The sequence below is a fragment of the Aplysia californica genome, unplaced genomic scaffold (genome assembly GCF_000002075.1).
Source record: "Aplysia californica isolate F4 #8 unplaced genomic scaffold, AplCal3.0 scaffold01370, whole genome shotgun sequence".
NCBI classification, from domain to species: Eukaryota; Metazoa; Mollusca; class Gastropoda; order Aplysiida; family Aplysiidae; genus Aplysia; species Aplysia californica.
Window position 1 is genome coordinate 36,444 of NW_004798640.1, and position 19,962 is coordinate 56,405.

The following is a 19,962-nucleotide window of genomic DNA, read 5'->3' on the forward strand; positions in this document are numbered from 1 at the left end:
CCCAATCTCCCTATTAAGTTTTACCCCAAAAATAATAACAATAGTAACAGTAATATGATCATGATGATTATGATGATCATAATAATAATAATAATAATCATCAGCATCATCACCATCATCATCACCATCATCAGCATCATCATCATAAAGGAAGCAGTTTTTCAAATAGTCTAAATTACTAGTACTAGGTTCTCCAGATTGCAAAATGCTTACGAGCCAGCCTGTAGCGGTTATAGAGATGAAAAAAGGAGTCTAATTTATATTTATTTTTTCATTTAGGGTCAGTATTTCTCTTGCTTCAAGTTCAAGGGTAGTTTTCGGGAAATGTTATGCGGCCTTTGTCGTTAATCCGGAAACTTCGCCGGTTGCCTAAGGTTGTCTCCCGTTGAACTTGGTACTACTTCCGGCGTTGGCGGCATTGCCGATGGAAATATTTTGTTGGTCTTCTTGTTTGGTACAAAAACCGACTGCAAATATTTAAAGCAATTGGATCCCCGCAAAGTAAGTATTTATGCAAAGTATATGTTCATTTCATGGGATAAATTTTGCAAGAACTACCCTATAGAGCATCGCACTCAAACAACTGAGATCGAGAATCATTACTGCTGCATTTACAGCAGGGGGTAGAATCCCTTCCAAGAATACACATGAAAAGTCAGTAATGCCAGAGCGCCGAAGTTGTAACAAACTCTCACTCCCGTCACACCCATCAACTCACTACCAGATTTTACTGTTTTTCTCATTATAATAAGCACACACAGATTAAATGAATGAAAGTGGCTATTCTCACCCGCCCGGAAGTTCTCGCAAGATCAACTCCTCCCCTCTTCTCTCTCTCTCTGTCACTTTCTGAATACTGTCTATAGGTGTGGACGATCAAATTGACCAAAACAAAGTTAAAAAATGATGTTAAAACACAAAAGTAAATTAATTTGGTTGTCTACAAAGATGCTACGGCTATTTGGCTATTTAACTTTTCGAATCGAGCCGAACTACGCGGGTCGCCATTTTGTTTTGCCCGGAAATTCTCGCACTACCCCTCTCTCTTTTTCTCTCTCTCTCTCTCCACTGCCCACAAACAAAGTTGTACGCTTTTAGTAGGCTACAGTTGTAATGGAACATTTGTTCACGGCACAGAATTCTACAATTTTTCTGTTATCACAGTGTAGAATTCTGTGGTTTAGGGTGAACGCAAAATTTGGTGAACGCGCACCGGGTGAGAATAGCCACAAGACTTGCCTGCACTATTCTCACTCCGGGTGAGAATAGAGGTGGCCTAAATGAATATCACGTTGATCTACGCCAGTCTACGGTCTTTTTTATTCTGAAAGGCCACCTCTATTCTCACCCGGCCCTGGGTGAGAATAGCGCAGGCGAGACTTTTGGCTATTGTCACCCGGTGTGCATTCACCGTTATAGCCTAGATCTAGATCCAGGCCAACCAATTTTGCGTTCACCCTGAACCACAGAATTCTACACTGTGATAACAGAAAAATTGTAGAATTCTGTGCCGTGAATAAACGTTTCATTACTCTACTATTGCTGTTAGCCTAAAAGCGTACAATTTTGGCAAATTTTGTCTGTGGGCAGTGGAGAGAGAGAGAGATAGGAGTAGCACGAGAACTTCTGGGCAAAACAGAATGGCGACCCGTGTAGTTCGGCTTGATTCGAAAAGTTAAATAGCCGTAGCATCTTTGTATAGCAATGCCAATCGCCCGCTGCGCCTTGGGCCGGAAATCGGCCTCCGCGCGAGGGGTATCTTTTGGGCCGCTCAGAATCAGAAGTGACTCTCTTCTAAGTATAGTTACGGGGAAACTCCTGGACGAAAATAAATGAAACTCGGCAACCAACCAGAGGAAAGGTTAAACTAACGACATGCCAGCGTACAATCCCGAACGATTACTAGAACCGGAGATATTGCCGTGTTTGTGCGAATTCCCTCTGCGGTTCGAAAACTAAGCGGAGCTGCAGGTTGATCGGCAACAACACAAGCGCCCCACATGTCTTCTTTATTGCTGTAAAATTTCAGATCTCTGCGTTTAGTAGATTTTCCGTACCAACTTAAAATTACCACCCATCCATTGATAAAACACTAGATCTAAAAACTTGATCGCGCATTCCAAACGCGAGGTGCCGGCATGCAAGAGGCGCGTGATCGCTAGGCGGCATGTGATTGGCTGCCTATAACCAAATGGGTCACCGATGACTACATCGCGGGTTTTCCCGACAGCGCTTTACTGAGTTTTAGAAGGGGTGATCGCGTCGCGGTAAAAACGATGTCACGCAATTCAACAAATTTCACGCAAATATCAGTCTTTAAGATCCAAAGTAATGAAGACATCGAAAAAGTGATAGCAGAACTAGATTCGGCACTAAAAATCACATGGAGATGCCAAGTTTCATTCATATGCTCTCTCTCTCTCTCTCTCTCTCTCTCTCTCTCTCTCTCTCTCTCTCTCTCTTTCCCTCTCACACACACACCCACTCACATACACACACACACACTACTGGGTGTGGGCGCTGAAACTATCCGAAATCACAAAAGATTTATCCCAACCGGGTCTGTATTCTTCTGGACTTTGTTCCCAGTTGCCGGGTCTGTATACACTTCGTTTTTGTTATTGGTAGCGTTAATTTTGACAGAGTTGCGCTGTGACAACTAAAGGGGCATTAATTGCGACAGAGTGAGTCTGTGACAAAAAAAGAATTAGAAAAAAGAAAAACAAAGACACGCACAAATACAACAGACACACACAAAGGCACGAATGCACACCGCTCACGCTTACCTTATACATACACACACACACACACAAACACCAAACTGACTGGCAAACGATAAAGACTGTCGCAGTTTGTTTCTTCTTGTTGTTGTCGCTGTTGTTGTCCTTGTGGTTTTTGTTGCTGTTGCATGCTGCTGATGTGTTGTAATATTTGTTGCCTCGATGTTTGGGCTGTACATAATGTGTACTCATAAAGTCAATTCTACCGTACAGAAAGTCTTTGTGGATTTTTGCCACTCTCTTTAACTTTACGTTTGCCTTCTTAACTGTCTCAGATGATTTCTTCCTAAAGTCAACAAAATTTTCATCTTTAAATTTTGCAAAAGCTTTGTCAAATTCGTCGTAAGATTTGAATGCCTGCCCTAGAAAGCCTTCCATGTTGTCAGGCGGAGACCAGATAACAAGGACCATACTGGGAAGCAAAGCGGAAATGGTAAATAGTAGATGATGTTAATCTACTATGTGGATTGCAATTTTAACACCGCGTTAGTTGTTACAGCGCTACTCTGTCGCAATTAACACTACCTTTATTATTAATGAAAGTAATGGCAAATGTGGTCAAGACCCATGGTCATCCAACTTCCAAGACCTAAGACCGTAGTCTAGTGAGTGTGGTATTGATATTATAATCTTGAACTGTTTTTGATTCATGATTCATCATGTATCTTGTGATGATGGTACATGGTATAAATGCTTCTCATTTGTTTGGCGCATGTGCATGCTAGAAGATTCGTCATTCTCCGGGTTTGGCCCCTGGGATAGGCCTACTGAAATTTCCTCCTGGTTTCAGCAAAATCGTCTTCTAGATTGCTCATTTTCCGGTAATTTTCGTTGGAAATGAAAGAATAACAACACTTCAATGTGATAGTTGCCATACTTGTCAAACCCCCAACACTTGACCATTTTGCAATTCCAAACGACTTGGCCAGGTTTTGCGGCCTCTGACAACTAGATCTAACTGAGCGGCCGAATTCGTCCGCCTCGCGGTCAAGTGGTTAAGGGTATCGTGTAATCATTAGGCCAACACTGTCTATTTCACAGATATGTATCATCCTATTACATTTATTTAGGCTAGGCCTACCTGTTCTTAGCACTTAGGTCAGAGTTAAATCCTTTGTATTCTCAGACCTGGTGAGAGTAATAGTAATAGTATAATTATTCTCACCCGGAAGCTTTTGCAATTATAAGAAAGTTTAGGTTTGATATTTCCTCTTGCTCACCGCCCATCAAACATAGTATGGGCATGCACAGCAAAATGTAATCGTTTTGAACCAGAAGTAATTGGTGGGGCCAAAAACCCATACTCCATAGATGATAGTTATCGTTGGGGCCAGAACCGGATTACCCTGAAGATTTTAGTTGCCATGGGTACAAGGAAAATGTGTCACAACATGGTGGATAAAAGCCCTCATTATTTTTATTCATTGAGTTCTTGGTAGTATAATCTTTGAACTGTTTGTCTTGCTTACCCATAAAAACCCATTTTCTTACCAAGAAAATACCCTTATATCTTGAGTGGAAATAGAGAGATATGTCAATATTTGTGATTGACGGAGGTTGGGGTTACCTGGACTGGTATCAGGGGTAAATTAATTAGGGAGAAAAGGGGGCTACCAAAGTTTAGCACTTCCCACGGCGTCACTTTTCGCCTGATTCTGTTACTTTTAGTTAGCGTGACTCAGCAGCCCGCCGGAGCTCCGCGGCTCGGGGTCACGGGGTTAATGAGCCATTAAGCGACTTTGCCGGTGTCGCTTAGGAAGTTTGCATTTTTGACTGTGTTTAAAACGATATAACTTCTTCCCCATCCCACATAGCAAACCATTACGCAGATGTACTAAAAGCTCAATGTCTTGAGATTTATTCTGCGTTAGAATGGTTAATTTCTGTGCCTTAGTTTTGTGCTAGACAAGTGTTTGTAGAGTATGCTCAATTTGTCCTAGTTTAGTTATAAACTTATGAATAAATGATTGTTAATTTAAAAAAGGCAGGACAGATCTCTCCAAAATCTGTGTTAAACTGACTTCGAATATCATGTCTTTTACCATGAGAAATCTTAAATATGCGCGAGTAGAAATAGTCAAGTTATAAGAGAAGAAAGATGCACATCTGCATTTTTTAACTAAAGACGATCAGCGTTAGCTCTTATTTTACTATTAAAAAAGAGAAAGTTTGCGTTTGTTCATGAATCATGCTGTGTCTGTGGCAGCCTGCAGTCAACTAAAAAGATATAATATAGGATCTAAGCGATTAAAAAAAACACAAAACCGCGTAAATACATGGGTAGAGATAAACTTCTTGTATGGAATAAACATAATGACAGCTAACACATTCATTCTTAGTTCTTGTGTCGGAAATATGCGCGGACACAATTATGAATGTAAAGAAATCAGTCGCATTGTCAGTTATTGCAAATGGTCATAGAAACAAAAAATAAAGCTGGAAAAGTCTGGTGCTGATTCAGTGTCCCTGGAAAGCTAGAAATTATTCTTATAACCCAAGCACGAGAAGTCATCCCCATTATTCAGTCAACTTACAAAACCTAGACTTAGCGTTTTAAGAAAAGTAAGGAATTTCTGGAGTGTAACAGATACTGTTCGTGTATTAGATCTACATTGAAGATGTATTCTAGCACTAAAATCGATTTGTACTTTTCATAGAGAAACTTCATGGTAACTTTTATAAACTTTCGAGAAAATATGCAAATATTCACGATTATATTAGACACATAAAGTTGTATTTGGAGGAATTACTACATAGCGAATTGTGTGCCCGGTGGATAAAGTTGCAAAATTACAGCTTTCTATTATATGCGCAGATACCATCTTTTCTGAGTATCTGCACCAATGCTATGTCGTTCATGTTTCAAAAGTTCGACAGATTTTTGACGAGGCCTTTTTTTTATACTGATTTTTTTTTCAATCACGCTAGTAAAAAAAAAATTACAATTTAGCATTGCCGACTCCAGCTCGTCTAACGAAATAACCAGACAAGTTACAACGTCCGTTCTTTTTTGAGTCTGAAGAGCAGAAATGCGTGCTTTGGATGCACTAAATGATAATTACCATAAATATAAGGATACACCTTAAATTGTACTTTGAAAAGTACCAAAAATTAAGTCAGCCCAGACAGCGGCGACAGGGAGCTGACCCCCATGACCCCGACGTGATAAGGCGCCCAACGGGGAACCCCCCCGTGGCAACTAAAATTCCACTGCCGGTGCGCCCTGTTCCAAAGCTTACGTATCCTTGGATACTGCAAATTTAATTTTTTTGTGCCTTTGATCAAAGAAATTTCATTTGTTTTGATCTTGTGACAGCTATTTCTTTCCTGATAGTTTGTGCCTGACCTTCAATAGTCCACTTGTGTTGTTTGTTTGTTTTTACAGATTTTGTTGGGGGGGGGGGGCAGAAACTGCTGATCCAAGGTTCAGGAAAGAGCTGGAAAAAATCTACCATAGTGAAAATTTGATAATTTCACTATTACTTCTACCAGCTGTTTGAAGTTGATTTGAAGTAACTAAGTCTTCGATCTCATTTTATTTAATCACATTCTTCAGTTTTGGCAGAGATCACTTTCTCTGCTTTTAACCCCTTCTCTGCTTCGCCCGAATCCAGACACTGTTTAAGCTTTTTGTTGAGAGACTGCACTGTAAAGCAGGTTTAGTTTAGCTGTGAAAGGTACAAGGGCAATTGTATGAAGCAAATTAATTAGTTTTTAACAAGGTCTGATATTGATTTCCTTTTCTTCACAGCATGACTGTGGGGGGTCACAGACCTCGCTGTTTTTTCGACATCAGCATCGGAGAACAGCAGGGTGAGTTAATTTTTCTTTTCTCCTGCTTCGGCTATTTTGTGGAATCTTTTTGGGTTTTTAAAAATTTATAGTCTGTTGTTCCTCACAGGTGAATTACCGGCGTCTGGTGTAGCAGAGCTTTGCTGAGTTTGATTCCTGAATGGGGAGAAATTTTTATATTGAGACAGAGAGTATCTTGGGTCTTTCTGCTGAGAAGTTGTATCCCGCTCAGCCCTGGTTGGCCTTGACTGAAAGGATCAGAGGCCTGCCTGCCTCCTGAATGATCTAAATTGTGTAGATGGGGGCTTCTAAACACCCACATTAATTTTTTTTTAAACAGGGAAATTGGATGTTTTAGAAATACTTTATGAGCTCCTTGCTGTTAATTGATTTCTACTTGATGTCCTAACAGTAACACCCCTACTAAGTTTTTTTTAAATCCCTTAAACAACACTGCAAGGAGGAATGTACATTGAAATGCGCAAGTTAAACTTAAGTTCTTGGGGTTTAGGCACTCTTTAGAGCTGGTAATACCTTGAGGAAACAATTGTTGTTGTGTTGACCTCAGAAAAAGTAAAGTGCCCTTGTGGGTTCTTGGCGGGTGCTCTAATGGCGTTTGCTCCCTCCTTTTCCATCATACATCATCACCCTTGCCTTATCCCTCTCTTATCTTTTTTTTTGTTTGTTTGTTTTGTTTGGTGTATGTTACTCTCTGGTATCAACTCTAATCCTCGACACTTATTATATATGACCTAATTGTGTTGCAGGAGCAGTCAAATTCTTACTAAAACAAAATAAAGCTTGCCTGTTAGCAGATTATCATTATCTCTGTACATGGTACGGACATTAGTATTAGGTTTGATGTAAAATAATTTTGTAAAAAGTAAAGTAGTTAGTAGACTATATTTGATAGCATGAAGGGGATAGTACTGACCTTTTGATATGGGTGGCTGGCGGGTGCTTTAGTGTGGTTTATTCCATTTTTTCTATCAATCATTTATCGTCCTTATTTCTCCTCCTTTTTTTGCGTTTGTTACTTTCTTGTAACAACTCTGATCTTCGGCACTAATTTGACCATATTGTATTACAAGTGCCATAAGACGCACGAAAAAGAAAGATCCCGTGTATCAGAATAGTGGGTGCGTTTTGTTGTCGTTGTACGGGGGGGGGGGGTTGGGGGGGGTCCACTTTTTTTCCCCTTTTGTCCTGCTGTTTTCTTTGCTGCTATTATTATCCTGCAGTTGTAATGTTAATTTTTTAATTTTTTTTTTTCAGTCGGGCGTATTGTGTTTGAACTGTTTTCTGATGTCACTCCAAAGACATGTGAGAACTTCAGAGCTCTGTGTACTGGTAAGTTGTCGGTCTATTTGGGAGCTTTGGTTTAATAAACTAGGTCGAAAGTAAAGTGTGTTCAGATAAAACTGCTGAGTGAAACGCGCCCCCCTCTTCTCTCTCTCTCTCTCTCTCTCTCTCTCTCTCTCTCTCTCTCTCTCTCTCTCACACATACACACACACACACACAAGGTGCTCTAGTCTGATTCTGTTTTCTCCTTTTTTCCTATCAATCATCTGTCATCCTTATCACTTCTTTTCTGTGTTTGTAATTCTCTTGTAACGCCTCTAATCTTCAACACTTATTTGAAAATGATATAAAATAATAATAATATTAGTGTTCAATAATATAGTGCTCTATCCTATATAAGTCTTAAGTTTTGATTGCTTATAATATATATATGACTTAATTGTGTTGCAAATGTCTTAAGATGCTTACTAAAACAAAACAAAAAGACATCATTGACCATTGTTGTGTCAGTGTTCGTGTCTTTTACTTAGACTCAAACTCAAACCACCTGTGTGCAGGTGCTTTGGTGTGGTTTGCTTCTTCTTTCCTATAAAACGTCTATCGTTCGTATCTCCCCTTCTTCTTTTTTGTGTTTGTTACTCTCTTGTAACACCTCTAATCTTCTGGCGCTCATATGACCTTATGCAGTTGCGAGCGCCGTAAAACCTCTACTAAAACTAATAACCATCTGTGTGCAGGTGAGCTGGGCACCAGTGAGAAGACGGGGAACGTGCTGCACTACAAGGGGGCGCTGTTCCACCGAGTGGTCAAGGACTTTGTCATTCAGGGCGGAGACTTCACGAAGTGTAAGTCGGGACTTTGAAAAATTGTTTTTAACCTTCGAACCATCCACTGTTCCCCCCTCCAATCAAGTATCGGTTTATTTATGTGCTCAAACACTCTCATTGTTATTGGTCGGGAGGTTGATGGTGAAAAATTAAGTCATTGGTTCTTCCTCATGGTATTTTCCATGCCTGTTGTTTGGAGATGGACGGTTGTACTGCCATTTGTTTGGCTCTCTTGTTTTTATTTCATGCGGGTTTAATACCCTATTTTATAAAAATGGGCCGTTTCAAAGGTGGGAAGCAGCTTTGTTTGCGTATGGGTGTCACGTTTTGTGGGACCGGACGCTTGGTTGACAGACTTTCTCACAAAAGACAGTACTTTCAGAGTAAAGATGTTTCCTCCTATGCCGGAAAGGTCACACTATCAGTGGGGCCGTTCGCACCCTCTCCTGGTGGAACAGTTTGGCTCTTTGTGTCATCCAGCGGTGAGGTTGGTTAGGAATCAACTCTCTGTTAAGTTGGGGGGGTTTTTCACTTTGTAGAGTCAAGTCCCCTCATGTAAGTCATAGGGGTTAGGGTAAGGAAATGGAAGGGTTATGGTTGGCTTTGGGATGAGGGCTAGTCATAATCGAGTCTAGTATAAGTTGTGTACACAATATTTGGCATCGGATGATTATGAAGGAAGAAGTGTGGGTTTTTAAACGTAATATTAAGGCTGGAATTGACTAGATCAGGTAAATGGAGCGCTATTAGTTTTGGTCTCTATCCTCACTGTAGTAATAATGTTTGGAATTTTGTTTTTGCAGTTGACGGCACTGGTGGTGAATCGATCTATGGCGGTGTTTTTCCAGGTAAAGTCAAAGTGTTCATGTTGTTTAAAAAAAAAAAAAAAATCTTTAACCCTGGAAGCGCGCAGGCCCTATATAAAGGGCATGAGCCGGGCTACCCGGGAAGCGCGCACGCCCTATATATAGGGCTGACCTACTTCTACTGGGAAGCGTGCAGGCCCTATAGAAAGGGCATAGACGCTGACCTTTTTTCAATGGAAAATTTAAGTATTCCTTATATGGAAAATGACGTAGTCAATTACAGGTCAAAGTTATAAATAGTGATCAATGTCTTTGCAAGTTCTCTCTACCGAGATATCGATCAATAAAGTGATGCGGCCCCGCTGAGCGACTACACGCTATGTGTTATCACTTGTTTCGCCGTGCTGATGTACTAATTGTTGAGTCTATCGCGTTCTGTGCTTTGTTTGTATTTATTTGATCGCTTATCCATTTTGAATGGTTCATTCTATTAGCTTATAATTTTATATGCCTTTTATCATCTGTTAAGCCGCAAATGGTCATTTTTCAGTCGGCCGTGGCAACGGGGCATTTTTAGCGGGTTACTTTCGGTGAAACGCTGAGCGCTTCTAGGGTTAACACAAGAAACGGTTGTCATATTTTGTTTGTCTTCCTCATCTTCAAACCCACACTTATACACGTACACACATGCACACGCGAGCGCAAAACACACACACACACACACACACACACACACACACACACACATGAAATCCTTTGATTTGGGGGGAAGAAATGAAAGTTGCATATTTCTGTTGGTATGTACAAAATTTCATGTATGTAGGCCTACACATAAAAGTTGTTGATTTTACAGAACAGGGAAACTTACTTCTGGAACAGATCTCATACAGTGTTGTTAAATTGATTTTAGTTTTTTATGATTTGGTGAGAGAGATCCAGAATCTAGTTTTTCTTCTTTCTTTTTTTTTTTTTTCGAGCAGTGGACTTGTTTTTCATTAGGGACTGTTTTTCTTTTGATAACCTCTATAAACCCGGTATTTATTTTCATAAAGATTATGGTTTCCCCCCCCCCCCCCCCCTCCATTTCCTGTGTGCCCCTTTTCTGACTCCATCCTTGCTGTATTTCAGACGAGAACCTGCAGTTGAAGCATGACAAGGAGTTTCTTCTGTCTATGGCCAACCGGGGCAAGGACACCAATGGGAGTCAGTTTTTCATGTAAGAAATTGGGAGATAAAAAGAGAGAGACTTAGAGAGTGTGTGTATGTGTGTAGAGTAATCACTGTTTGTTGTGCGCAACCCAGGAAAATGTCTCGTGATATTAATAACGTGTTTGTTATTATCTTTTGGACATATTATTTTGTTTTCATGTGCAGTTTTCCGTCCATCTTGACCCACTGTGTACGTAGAGTTGTTTTGTTGGTTTGGGTTTTTTTCGTTTTGTTTTGAAATGTTGTCAGCAATGGCTATGCAATTGTAATTGATTTCTTTGTTTTCATTTCGTTTCCTCAGTACCACCAAGGCTGCTCCTCATCTTGACGGGTAAGTTATGTGGGGGGTTTTTTGTGTATACTGAGCAGGTTTTTTGGCCCCCTGTGAGTGCATTATGGAGGGGGGGGGGGTAGCTAGTTTGATGGGCTTTGTTTTGAGGCAAAAAATCATCAGTGAGCTATATGCCGTAATTCCAGTAGTGTTCGTTTGGAGATTAATATAGTGAGTTGTTGGTAGGTGCTCTGGTGTAGTTGACTCCTTCTTTCCAATAAAACATCTGTCGTTCTAATCTCTTCACCTTTTTGTGTGTGTGTTTGTTACTCTTTTGTGACACCTCTAGTCTTCAGTACTTATATGACCGCATTATGTTACAAGTGCCGTAAAACTCTTACGAAAACAAAAAAACTTGTAATAGCTCTAATCTTCAGCACTTAAATGACCTTATTGTATTGTAAATGCTGTAAAATTTTTACTAAAACTAAAAGCCAAACAATTGTTCATTATATTTGAATGTATGTGCTTGTGTGTAGATCCACAACATTCACTGTGTGTTTGGCGGATGCTGTGGTTCACTCCTTTTTTCCTATCAAACATCTTTTGTCCTTGTCTCTCCTACTTTTTTGAGTGTGTTACTTTCTAGTAATTGCTCAGCACTTATATGACCGTTAGTACCTTATAGTGTTGATAGAGGCGTTAAACCCATTCCATTCTACCTTTTTTTAAAGAGTTAATTGTACATGAATGTATGTGTTGGTGTATGTCCACAGCGTCCACCGTATTTGAATGTCTTGTATGTCCACAGCGTCCACCGTATTTGAATGTTTTGTATGTCCGCAGCGTCCACTGCGTGTTTGGCCAAGTGCTGAGCGGTCAAGACATCATCCGCACGGTGGAGGCCCTGGACGTGGACACCAAGAGCCGGCCCAAGAAGGATGTGAAGATCGTCAACTGTGGGGAGCTGGTGCTGCAGCTCAAGAAATGTCAGTTGGTTTGCCCGTTACACGTTGCTGTCTACTCAATTATAAAGTGAGGGGTGTGCTGACAAAATGAGTCACTTCTCTCAATCCGCAAATGGAGATATTGGCCAAAAATCTACACAGGGGTCAAATTTGTAGATTTTTTATTCATACCATATTCTTTTAGTGCTACATGCCTTTTATTTCATACTTATAAATTGTAAAATCTTCACTTTTAAAAAGCATGATGTATGTATTTCCATTTGACTTGAATCGGAGAAGTAACTCTTCTATTCATGCCATATTCTTTTAGTGCTACATGCCTTTTATTTCATACTTAAAAATTGTAAAATGTTCACCTATAAGCGTGATGTATGTATTACCATAGGGCTTGAATCGGAGGAGTCACTCATTTTGTCAGCACGCTTTGCATATTTTCCCTATGGGACGTTGAGTTTGACATATAGTAGTTTGTGGATTTCCACATTTTAGATGAATAATGAGGAATGGTTGCTGATCGTGAGATGAAAGAGGATTATGGGCTTCATTGTCATTTTAGAGTTTTTGGCGACAGAACAAAACTTTTGGTTGCTCACATTTTTTGGTGGCCTTGTTTTCATATATTTTACACACACACATGGAGCACAGATTGATAGTTTGTTTCATGGTTGTTAGTTTTTTAAAAATACTCTTCTTTTTTTTTTTCTTTGTGTTTTTTAAATCTTTTGCTGTCTATGATAAATATGCAATAAGTATAATTATTATATTGTTGTTGTTGCATGCTTTCTTACAAAAACGTTTTGTTTTTGCGTGTTTAGCCAAGAAAAAAGCCAAAGCTGAGGCAGCATCAGCAAGTTCTGGATCTGACTCGGACCACGAGAAGAAGAAAAAGAAGAAGAAACACAGACACAAGCGGAAGCACAAAAAGAAGGAGTCGAAGAAGAGGAAGAAGGATAAAAAGTCTCGCTCAGAAGATGAGGACGAGGAGGAAGATGAGAAAGAGGATGAGGAGAAAGAAAAGTGAGTTGATTACCTCTATTATAATATGTGTAGGTAGATATGCATATATGTGCGTGTGTGTGTGTATGTTGATGTTGTGTGTCTGTGAAGATATATATGTCAGTGTGTGCGTGTGAACTATGCTGAGGGTACTGAATTGGAAGTCTGACTTACATAACATTTGTATGGATCTCTTTGTGTTGTGGGTCTCGCTCACGTGTGGGAGCTTCCCAGAGTGGACCTCCATTTGCATAAGTGGCTTCTTCCTTGAATTTTCAGGAATGTCCCTGCATAGCTCTAACTTATTATGCCACTGCTCTTATCTTTAGCACCAACATAAATTGGAAAGTGCACAGGAAGTGTTTTTTATAATTTTGGACAAAAAGAAAAAGACCCAAAGGCTGTGTAAAGGTGGTTCCTTCTTTGAGTTCTGGAAAGGACGGTTAGCCTTATGTAAGAACGTTTCTTGTTGTGGTATTACTGGTGTGTCTCTGTGGGTTGCTGTATGTTTTGTTTGTTTTCCCTCAGGAAAAAGGAAGAAGAGAAAGTGGACACAGTATTTGCGGAGATCCGGAAAGATGAGATACCAGATGTCCCGTCCAATTTTTTGTATCGTGGGAAGAAAGCGGAGGAGGAAGATAAGGAACAAGAAAGAAAGAGGGAGGAAGAGGACAAAAAAAACTCAGAGGCCGATAGTAGGAAACGGTGAGAGATGAGTTCAGAGCTCTAGCTTTTGATGCCAGTACTGTCACATTTTGTTCTTCAGATTAGACATACTGGCTATTTGTGTTTGTAAGTTTGTAGCAAAGCCATTATGTAACAGAATTTGAGTTCTGAGATATTCTGGAGACTGCAGTCACAGAACATGGCCTTCGCGGCCCCCGGACCCTCAGCATTGAGTTTTCCTTACTTTTTTATCTTAGGCCGATGGAAATATATATAAATATATATATATATATATATATATAATGTAAGTGTTTTTATACCAAGATCTTCTGTGTGGGATAGAGAAACACCTAACGGCCGCACCACAGACACCAGTGCCTAAATAGCTGTCGTGCCAATGTTCTTATCTTTAGCACAAACATAATGTTTTTCCTGCTGAGAATAGTTGTTATTATGATAATGTTTTTATCTTTAACCAAACATAATGTTTTTCCTGGTCTGAATAGCTGTTATACCTTTGTTCTTCTCTTTAGCACAAGCATAACTTGGAAAGTGCACAACTGGGGGGGTTAAATTATGCTCTGAATATTTGATATTATGCCAATGTTCTCATCTTCAGCACAGACATATCTTTTTCCCTGCTCTGAATAGCTGTTATTATGCCAATGTTCTTATCTTTTGCACAAGCATAACTTGGAAGGTGCCCAGCAAGTGGGGTTTTTTTTTTTTCTTTTTTGTTCAATTGTTGTTGTTTTTTGTTGTTGGCAAAGACGGAAGACAAAGGCTGTAAGTTGTGAGATCATATGAAATGTCATCATTGTTTTTTGCGGCCGCATAAATAACGACGGCGAAACACACACACTCAATATTTTTTATTTGTTTGTTGGGTTTGTTTGTTTTTTTAAACAAAAACAAAAAACAAAGGCTGTGTAAATTGTGCTATCATATGAAATGTCATCATTGTTATATTTGCTAACTCGTGCTGTTTCGGTGTGTGCCATACAGGGGGAGGTCACCACCACCTCGTAGGCCCAGCAACAGGGGGAACAGGACCATCATGTCTTCCTCTGGCAGAAAGCTGAAGGGGAGAGGAGCTATTGTAAGTGTTTGTTTTAGTGTGTGTTCATGTGCCTGTGTATGTGTCAGGCGTGCTGCGAAAGTGAGGTAATTCTAGGCTTTCAGCTCCATGGACGCAGATATATTTTATCATACGAAATGACGAAAGACTTATTTAATGTAAGGATAATGGCATCAGTTTAAACTCTACAAAATTTTATGTGTCTATTTTCGCACAACATATCCATTGGTGGATCGTGAGAAGTAACTCATTTTGTCAACACGCCTCACTTTATGTGAATGCCTCTGTGTGTTTGTGCAGGTGGTTGGGTTGTTTCTGTCTGTCTGTCTTACAAACCAAACTATGTATGTATTTCTGTTGTCTCTTCCATTCCTCTCCCCCCCCCCTTTTCCCGCTCATCTCTGTGATAAAAATATAAACAATGTTCATCCGTATAAAAATAGTTTATGTACAACCCGTACCATTTTAAAACAGAAACTCTTCTTGAACAACGCAAAGGAGTTTTCTAAAAATGTTACTGATATATATGTTATTTATAATTTATCCTGCTTCAAGGAAGTTTCTTCCGTAAAATGTGTATACTTTTATGTGCTATAGACCAATGACATCAGACACTGAAACACCTACCTGTCTACCTACCTGTCTACCTGTTGTTTCTTCAGCGTCTTCGTAGTCGCATTTGCTCCACCAGACCGCCCTTTCACGGAAGTTTCTTCTGTAAAATGCATATGCGTTTACATGCTCTAGGCCAATGACATCAAACACTTAATAAAAGACCTACCTACCTGCTTACCTGTTGTTTTTTCAGCGTTTTCACAGTCGTTCTCGCTCCGCCTCACCCCGTTCACGAAAATTTCTTCTGTAAAATGCTTGTGCTTTATATGCTGTTGGCCAATGATATATTTAACACTGAATAAAAGACCTGCTTCCTGTTGTCTCTTCAGCGTTTCCGCAGTCGCTCCCGCTCCACCACGCCCCCTCACTGGCGCCGAGAGCAGAGTCGGGCCATTCCCCTGCACGAGGCGGAGAAGTTGGCGGAGGAGAAGTGGAGCAAAGGGGAGGCTGTCACCGTCCAGACAGCTGCCTCTCGGATCGACAGAAGGAAGGAGTCGGAGAGAGGGAGGGATACTCTGGCCAATAAGTTTGAGAGGGGCCGAGGGGATGCGTCCGACTCCCGAGATGATAGGTGATTGGTCTGTGTTTGTATTTGTCTGTTTGCTTGTTTGTAGTTGTCTGTTTGTTTGTGGTTGACTGTCTGTCTGTCTGTTTGCAGTTGTTTGTTTGTTTGCAGTTGACTGTCTGTTTGTCATTGACTGATGGGTGGTTGGCAGGTGCTTTGGTGGGGGTTGCTTCTTCTTTCCATATCTTTCCTCCTTCTTTTTTGTGTTTGTTACTCTCATGTAACACCTCTAATCTTGGACACTTACTTGACTTAGTGTGTTGCAAGTGCTGTAAAACAGTTACTAAAACAAAACAAAAAAAACCCAATGTAGTTGACTTTCTGTTTGTACTTGACTGGCTGTGTTTATGGCAGGCTGTCTCTAGATTATGTTGAGAGCTTGGTCACAAAGTATCTTTTTTTAATGTTGTTATTGATGGCTAGTTTTGTATTGCAGATGGAAGTACATGGCTGCTAACTAGTATGTAAAAGTTATATTTGATATGTTATTGAGGGTCTGGGCACGGAACTATAACGTATTTGTAAATTGAGTAATTGATTAACATATTTTTGCTTGTCATTCAATGAAGCATGTGTCTGACCAAGCATTCCTCGTATTTTGCAGAAGACTTGAAAATGGTCACAGACAAAGGAAAGACGAGAGAGAGAAAGGAGAGAAGAAAGATGACAAGAAGAAGCGGCATCGACTGGAAGAGGAGGAAGAAGAGGCAAAAGGTATCTATCTACAGCATTCTTTTTGTTTCGTGTGGGTTGAATTGCTTTGTTTGTTTTAGTAGAGGTTTTACGGCGCTCGCGACTGCATAAGTTCATATGAGCGAGCACCAATTGGATTGCTTTGTGATTATGGTGTTAAAATTTGGGCACAGTTGAGAAAGTTCCAGAAATGTGGTGAAAAGGTGGGTGGTTGGCAAGTGCTCTGGTGTGGTTTGCTCCTTCGTTCCTTTCGAACATCTATCGTCCTTATCCGTCCTTTTTTTTGTATTTGTTACTTTTTTGTAACATCTGGAATTTCCTGCATTTGTATGACCTAATTGTGCCATTAAACTGTTACTAAAACTAGGGGAAAAAAAATTGGAAAAGTGCTTAGAGGCTTATCTTGATTGCACTTGTGCTGTGAACTTTTTGGGAATGCTTGAAGGATGTTCATACTGGTATGGTTTTTTCGGGGGATGGAAGGGGTCGCTAGTATTGTAGATGATTATATATAGTACACAAATACAGTTAAAACTGTCTAAAAGGGCCTCTCATTTTGGAAGAGAAAAGTGGCTGTATTAAAGAGTGGCTGTCTTACAGTGAAACCTCCACTAAAACAAAAACTAAAAGAAGTGGCCATTTGTACAGGTCACTGTCTTGTATAGGTGGTCGTTCGAGCAGGTTCGACTTTATTTATCTCTTCCTTCCTTTTGTCTCTGCATCAGCCACCAAGAAGAAAGACAAAGCTGGTGGTCCTCTGGATCAGAGCGAGGACAGTGACATCGAGACAGGGTCGGGCAAGGAAGAAGGCGAGATCAAGACGAGAAAGGAGAAAGACAAGGCCAAAGAGAGGAGCCGAGCCGCCCGCAACCGACGAGAGAGTGAGCGGATGAGGTCGGGAGACAGGTAAGGAATAGATAAAGAGAGCGCTGAATGTGAAAGTGCTATCGGTGTGGTTTGCTCATTTTTTAGTGTCAAACATCTATCGTCTTCATATTCTCTCCTCCTTTTTTGTGTATGTTGCTCTCTTGTAACACATCTATTCTTCGGCACTTGTATGTTTAGTCTAGTTTTAGTAAGGTTTTGCGGCGCTTGCCACTGCATCAGGTCATATGGGCGCCAAGGGGTGAATGTCAACAGAGAAGTCCAAATGGGGAATCAGACTTACTCTGCTCACCTCTCTGGCCTCAACAGCACAAAGTCTGCTTCGACTGTCAAGGCACCCCGGAAATAGCAGTTCACAACATACAAAAGTAGAGGAAAATGACAATAGTAAAGATGAGGAAAGAAAAAGCAGCAGTTATGACCTTATTGTGTTGCAAGTGCTGTAAAACTCTTACTGGTCTTACTAAAACTAAAAGTTCTATCGTGTGCTATCGGCTGCTTAGTGTAAGGTTCTATTGTGTGTCACTTTTCAAAATGGTGTATGGCCGAGCCATTTTACAATGCTGAAGCTGTGGTAGAATTTTTTTGGTTAAAAAAACCTTGGCAAGCATAGAAACTTGCTGTTAAAATTCATAGAGGCTCAACCACCATTCAACTATCATATAAAGTGACTTCCTTTGATATTTACTTCAGTGTAGTATGTCCATTCGTTGTTTGATTACGTTTAGTGTGCCTGGTTGCGTCGGCAACTAAAGTCGCCTGCAGTAGTGAGAGTATACTGCGGCCTGCGGTGGTACTGCAAGTGTTAAGGTTTTATTGAATTTTTTCCCTTCCAGCACATTTTTTTCTGTTGCATTAAAATACCTGCATTTAGATTTTAAATTGCAATCTCTCTGCCCTTTATTACCGTGTTCTACTTTGACCTTACTCTACCTTGTAACTTTTTTGTTTGTGGTGTATGAATAATTAAAGGATCCCTTTAGCCTGTCTTTTCCCATCTCTCCTCCTCCTTTTCCTCCTCACTCTCACCCCCAGTTTTTTTCTGTCTTGCTTTTTTTTTTTCTTGTAGCGCAAAGTGGCTCTTTTTGTTTTAATGTTCTAATATTTTTGTCAGTCAAAGGTACTCTCTGTGTTATGCTGATGTTTTCAAATTTCTTTTTGTTCTAAAGTTCCTCTTCTCCGGAGGCAAAAAGACAGCGAAAGTCTGAGACGGATTTCAAAAGGAGAGACCGCTCTTCAGAGGCAAGAGATTCGCGTCGCAATCGTTCTCGGTCAGCGGAGAGAAGGCGGGACGGGCGAGAGGACAAGAACAGAAAAGTCAAAGGTCGCGATGAGAGGTCAGATGAGAGAGCCAATCATCGGAGAGATTCCAGAAGGTCAGAGAGCTCAGATGACAAAGAGGACTCCCGCTCGAGACAACGAAGAGATGGTCGCCGTGGCTCCTCCCCGCCACATCGACAGTCAGGATCCGGGCTCAGGGGTCAGGCTGCCGATAGGAGAAGGTCAAGGTCAGGGTCACCTATGGCGCAGAAAGGAGGCCGGCCGAACAGGTGGGATGCAGGGAGGGCCCGGGACAACCGGCGCACCTCAAGGTCAGGAGAAAGGTCGAGGTCAAGGGATAGAGATGCAAAAAAAACCGATTCGAGGCGCCGGGCGAGATCAGACTCCAGCCCTGAGCAGCAAGGAAGGAGAGGGAGGGAGGCCAAAAGAAGGAAGAGTAGCCCGGATAGCTCGTCCAGTGACGGGGAGGCGCGGAAGAGAGAGAGTCGATGGAACAGCCGCGCTGCGTAAGTGTTGACTATGACAATGAGTCTCTTAATGGCCTGACTTTCTCTCGCTAGTTTATTTGTGAGGCATGCTGAGAAAATGAGATATTTCTAGGATTTTATCCCTTTGGACATAGTTAAATTTACAAATTGAATAGTTTGAAATAATTAAATTAAAGACTACATGTTAAACTTGAAGAAGTTGGCATTGGGTTACAGTCTACAAATTTTACCCCTGTGTCAGTTTTCAGCTGATATCTCCTTTCGTTTATTGCGAGAAGTGACTAAGGTGAACGGGATCTTAAACAGTTTACCATGGGGCAAATCCACGGATAGTCATGGTCATCAAAGTTAACTACTCTTTTCGAGCCATAAGTCACAAAACAACACAGGGGGTCGTGTTAGTTTGTTTCAAAATAGAGGTGGATCGTTTAACCTGATTGTGGACTAGCTTGTATCTTTTTCTGTTTCTGACAAAATGCTATTATTGACCGTTTGTTTTCCAGGGCTATCAGAAAGAAGTCAGAGAGCCCCCCACCGACCCACTGGAAACCTGGCCAAAAGCCCCTGAAGACAACTGGCAAAAGTGACAGGTGTGTGCTTGTGTGTGTGTGTGCGTGTTGTCAGTCACCTGCAGATGGAGGGCTATGTGTATTTGCATTATTATTTTTATTTATTTGGTTGTTTTGTTTGAATTTTTGTGGGGTTGGGGAGGTGTTTTGAACTTTAATTTTATTGGGGG

The 19,962-nt window shown here is 40.8% G+C and overlaps 1 protein-coding gene across 3 annotated transcripts in view; it reads left to right on the top strand.

Annotated features, from left to right (window-relative positions):
• The first annotated feature begins 393 nt into the window (after nucleotides 1-393).
• LOC101863868 (peptidyl-prolyl cis-trans isomerase 1) overlaps nucleotides 394-19,962 on the top strand; it is a 30,749-nt gene continuing 11,180 nt past the window's right edge. For 2 of the 3 annotated variants that reach the window (XM_005112709.2, XM_035973533.1), the window contains exons 1-16: nucleotides 394-501; nucleotides 6,532-6,593; nucleotides 7,848-7,922; nucleotides 8,613-8,720; nucleotides 9,506-9,550; nucleotides 10,637-10,724; nucleotides 11,019-11,048; nucleotides 11,835-11,977; nucleotides 12,772-12,973; nucleotides 13,481-13,657; nucleotides 14,624-14,717; nucleotides 15,641-15,882; nucleotides 16,481-16,590; nucleotides 17,295-17,475; nucleotides 18,624-19,241; nucleotides 19,727-19,813. In XM_005112709.2, the coding sequence (XP_005112766.1) occupies nucleotides 6,533-6,593; nucleotides 7,848-7,922; nucleotides 8,613-8,720; nucleotides 9,506-9,550; nucleotides 10,637-10,724; nucleotides 11,019-11,048; nucleotides 11,835-11,977; nucleotides 12,772-12,973; nucleotides 13,481-13,657; nucleotides 14,624-14,717; nucleotides 15,641-15,882; nucleotides 16,481-16,590; nucleotides 17,295-17,475; nucleotides 18,624-19,241; nucleotides 19,727-19,813 (2,261 nt within the window). In that variant the 5' untranslated portion in view covers nucleotides 394-501; nucleotide 6,532. The remainder of the gene's footprint in view (nucleotides 502-6,531; nucleotides 6,594-7,847; nucleotides 7,923-8,612; nucleotides 8,721-9,505; nucleotides 9,551-10,636; nucleotides 10,725-11,018; nucleotides 11,049-11,834; nucleotides 11,978-12,771; nucleotides 12,974-13,480; nucleotides 13,658-14,623; nucleotides 14,718-15,640; nucleotides 15,883-16,480; nucleotides 16,591-17,294; nucleotides 17,476-18,623; nucleotides 19,242-19,726; nucleotides 19,814-19,962) is intronic. The other variant, XM_035973534.1, reaches the window with a different exon arrangement.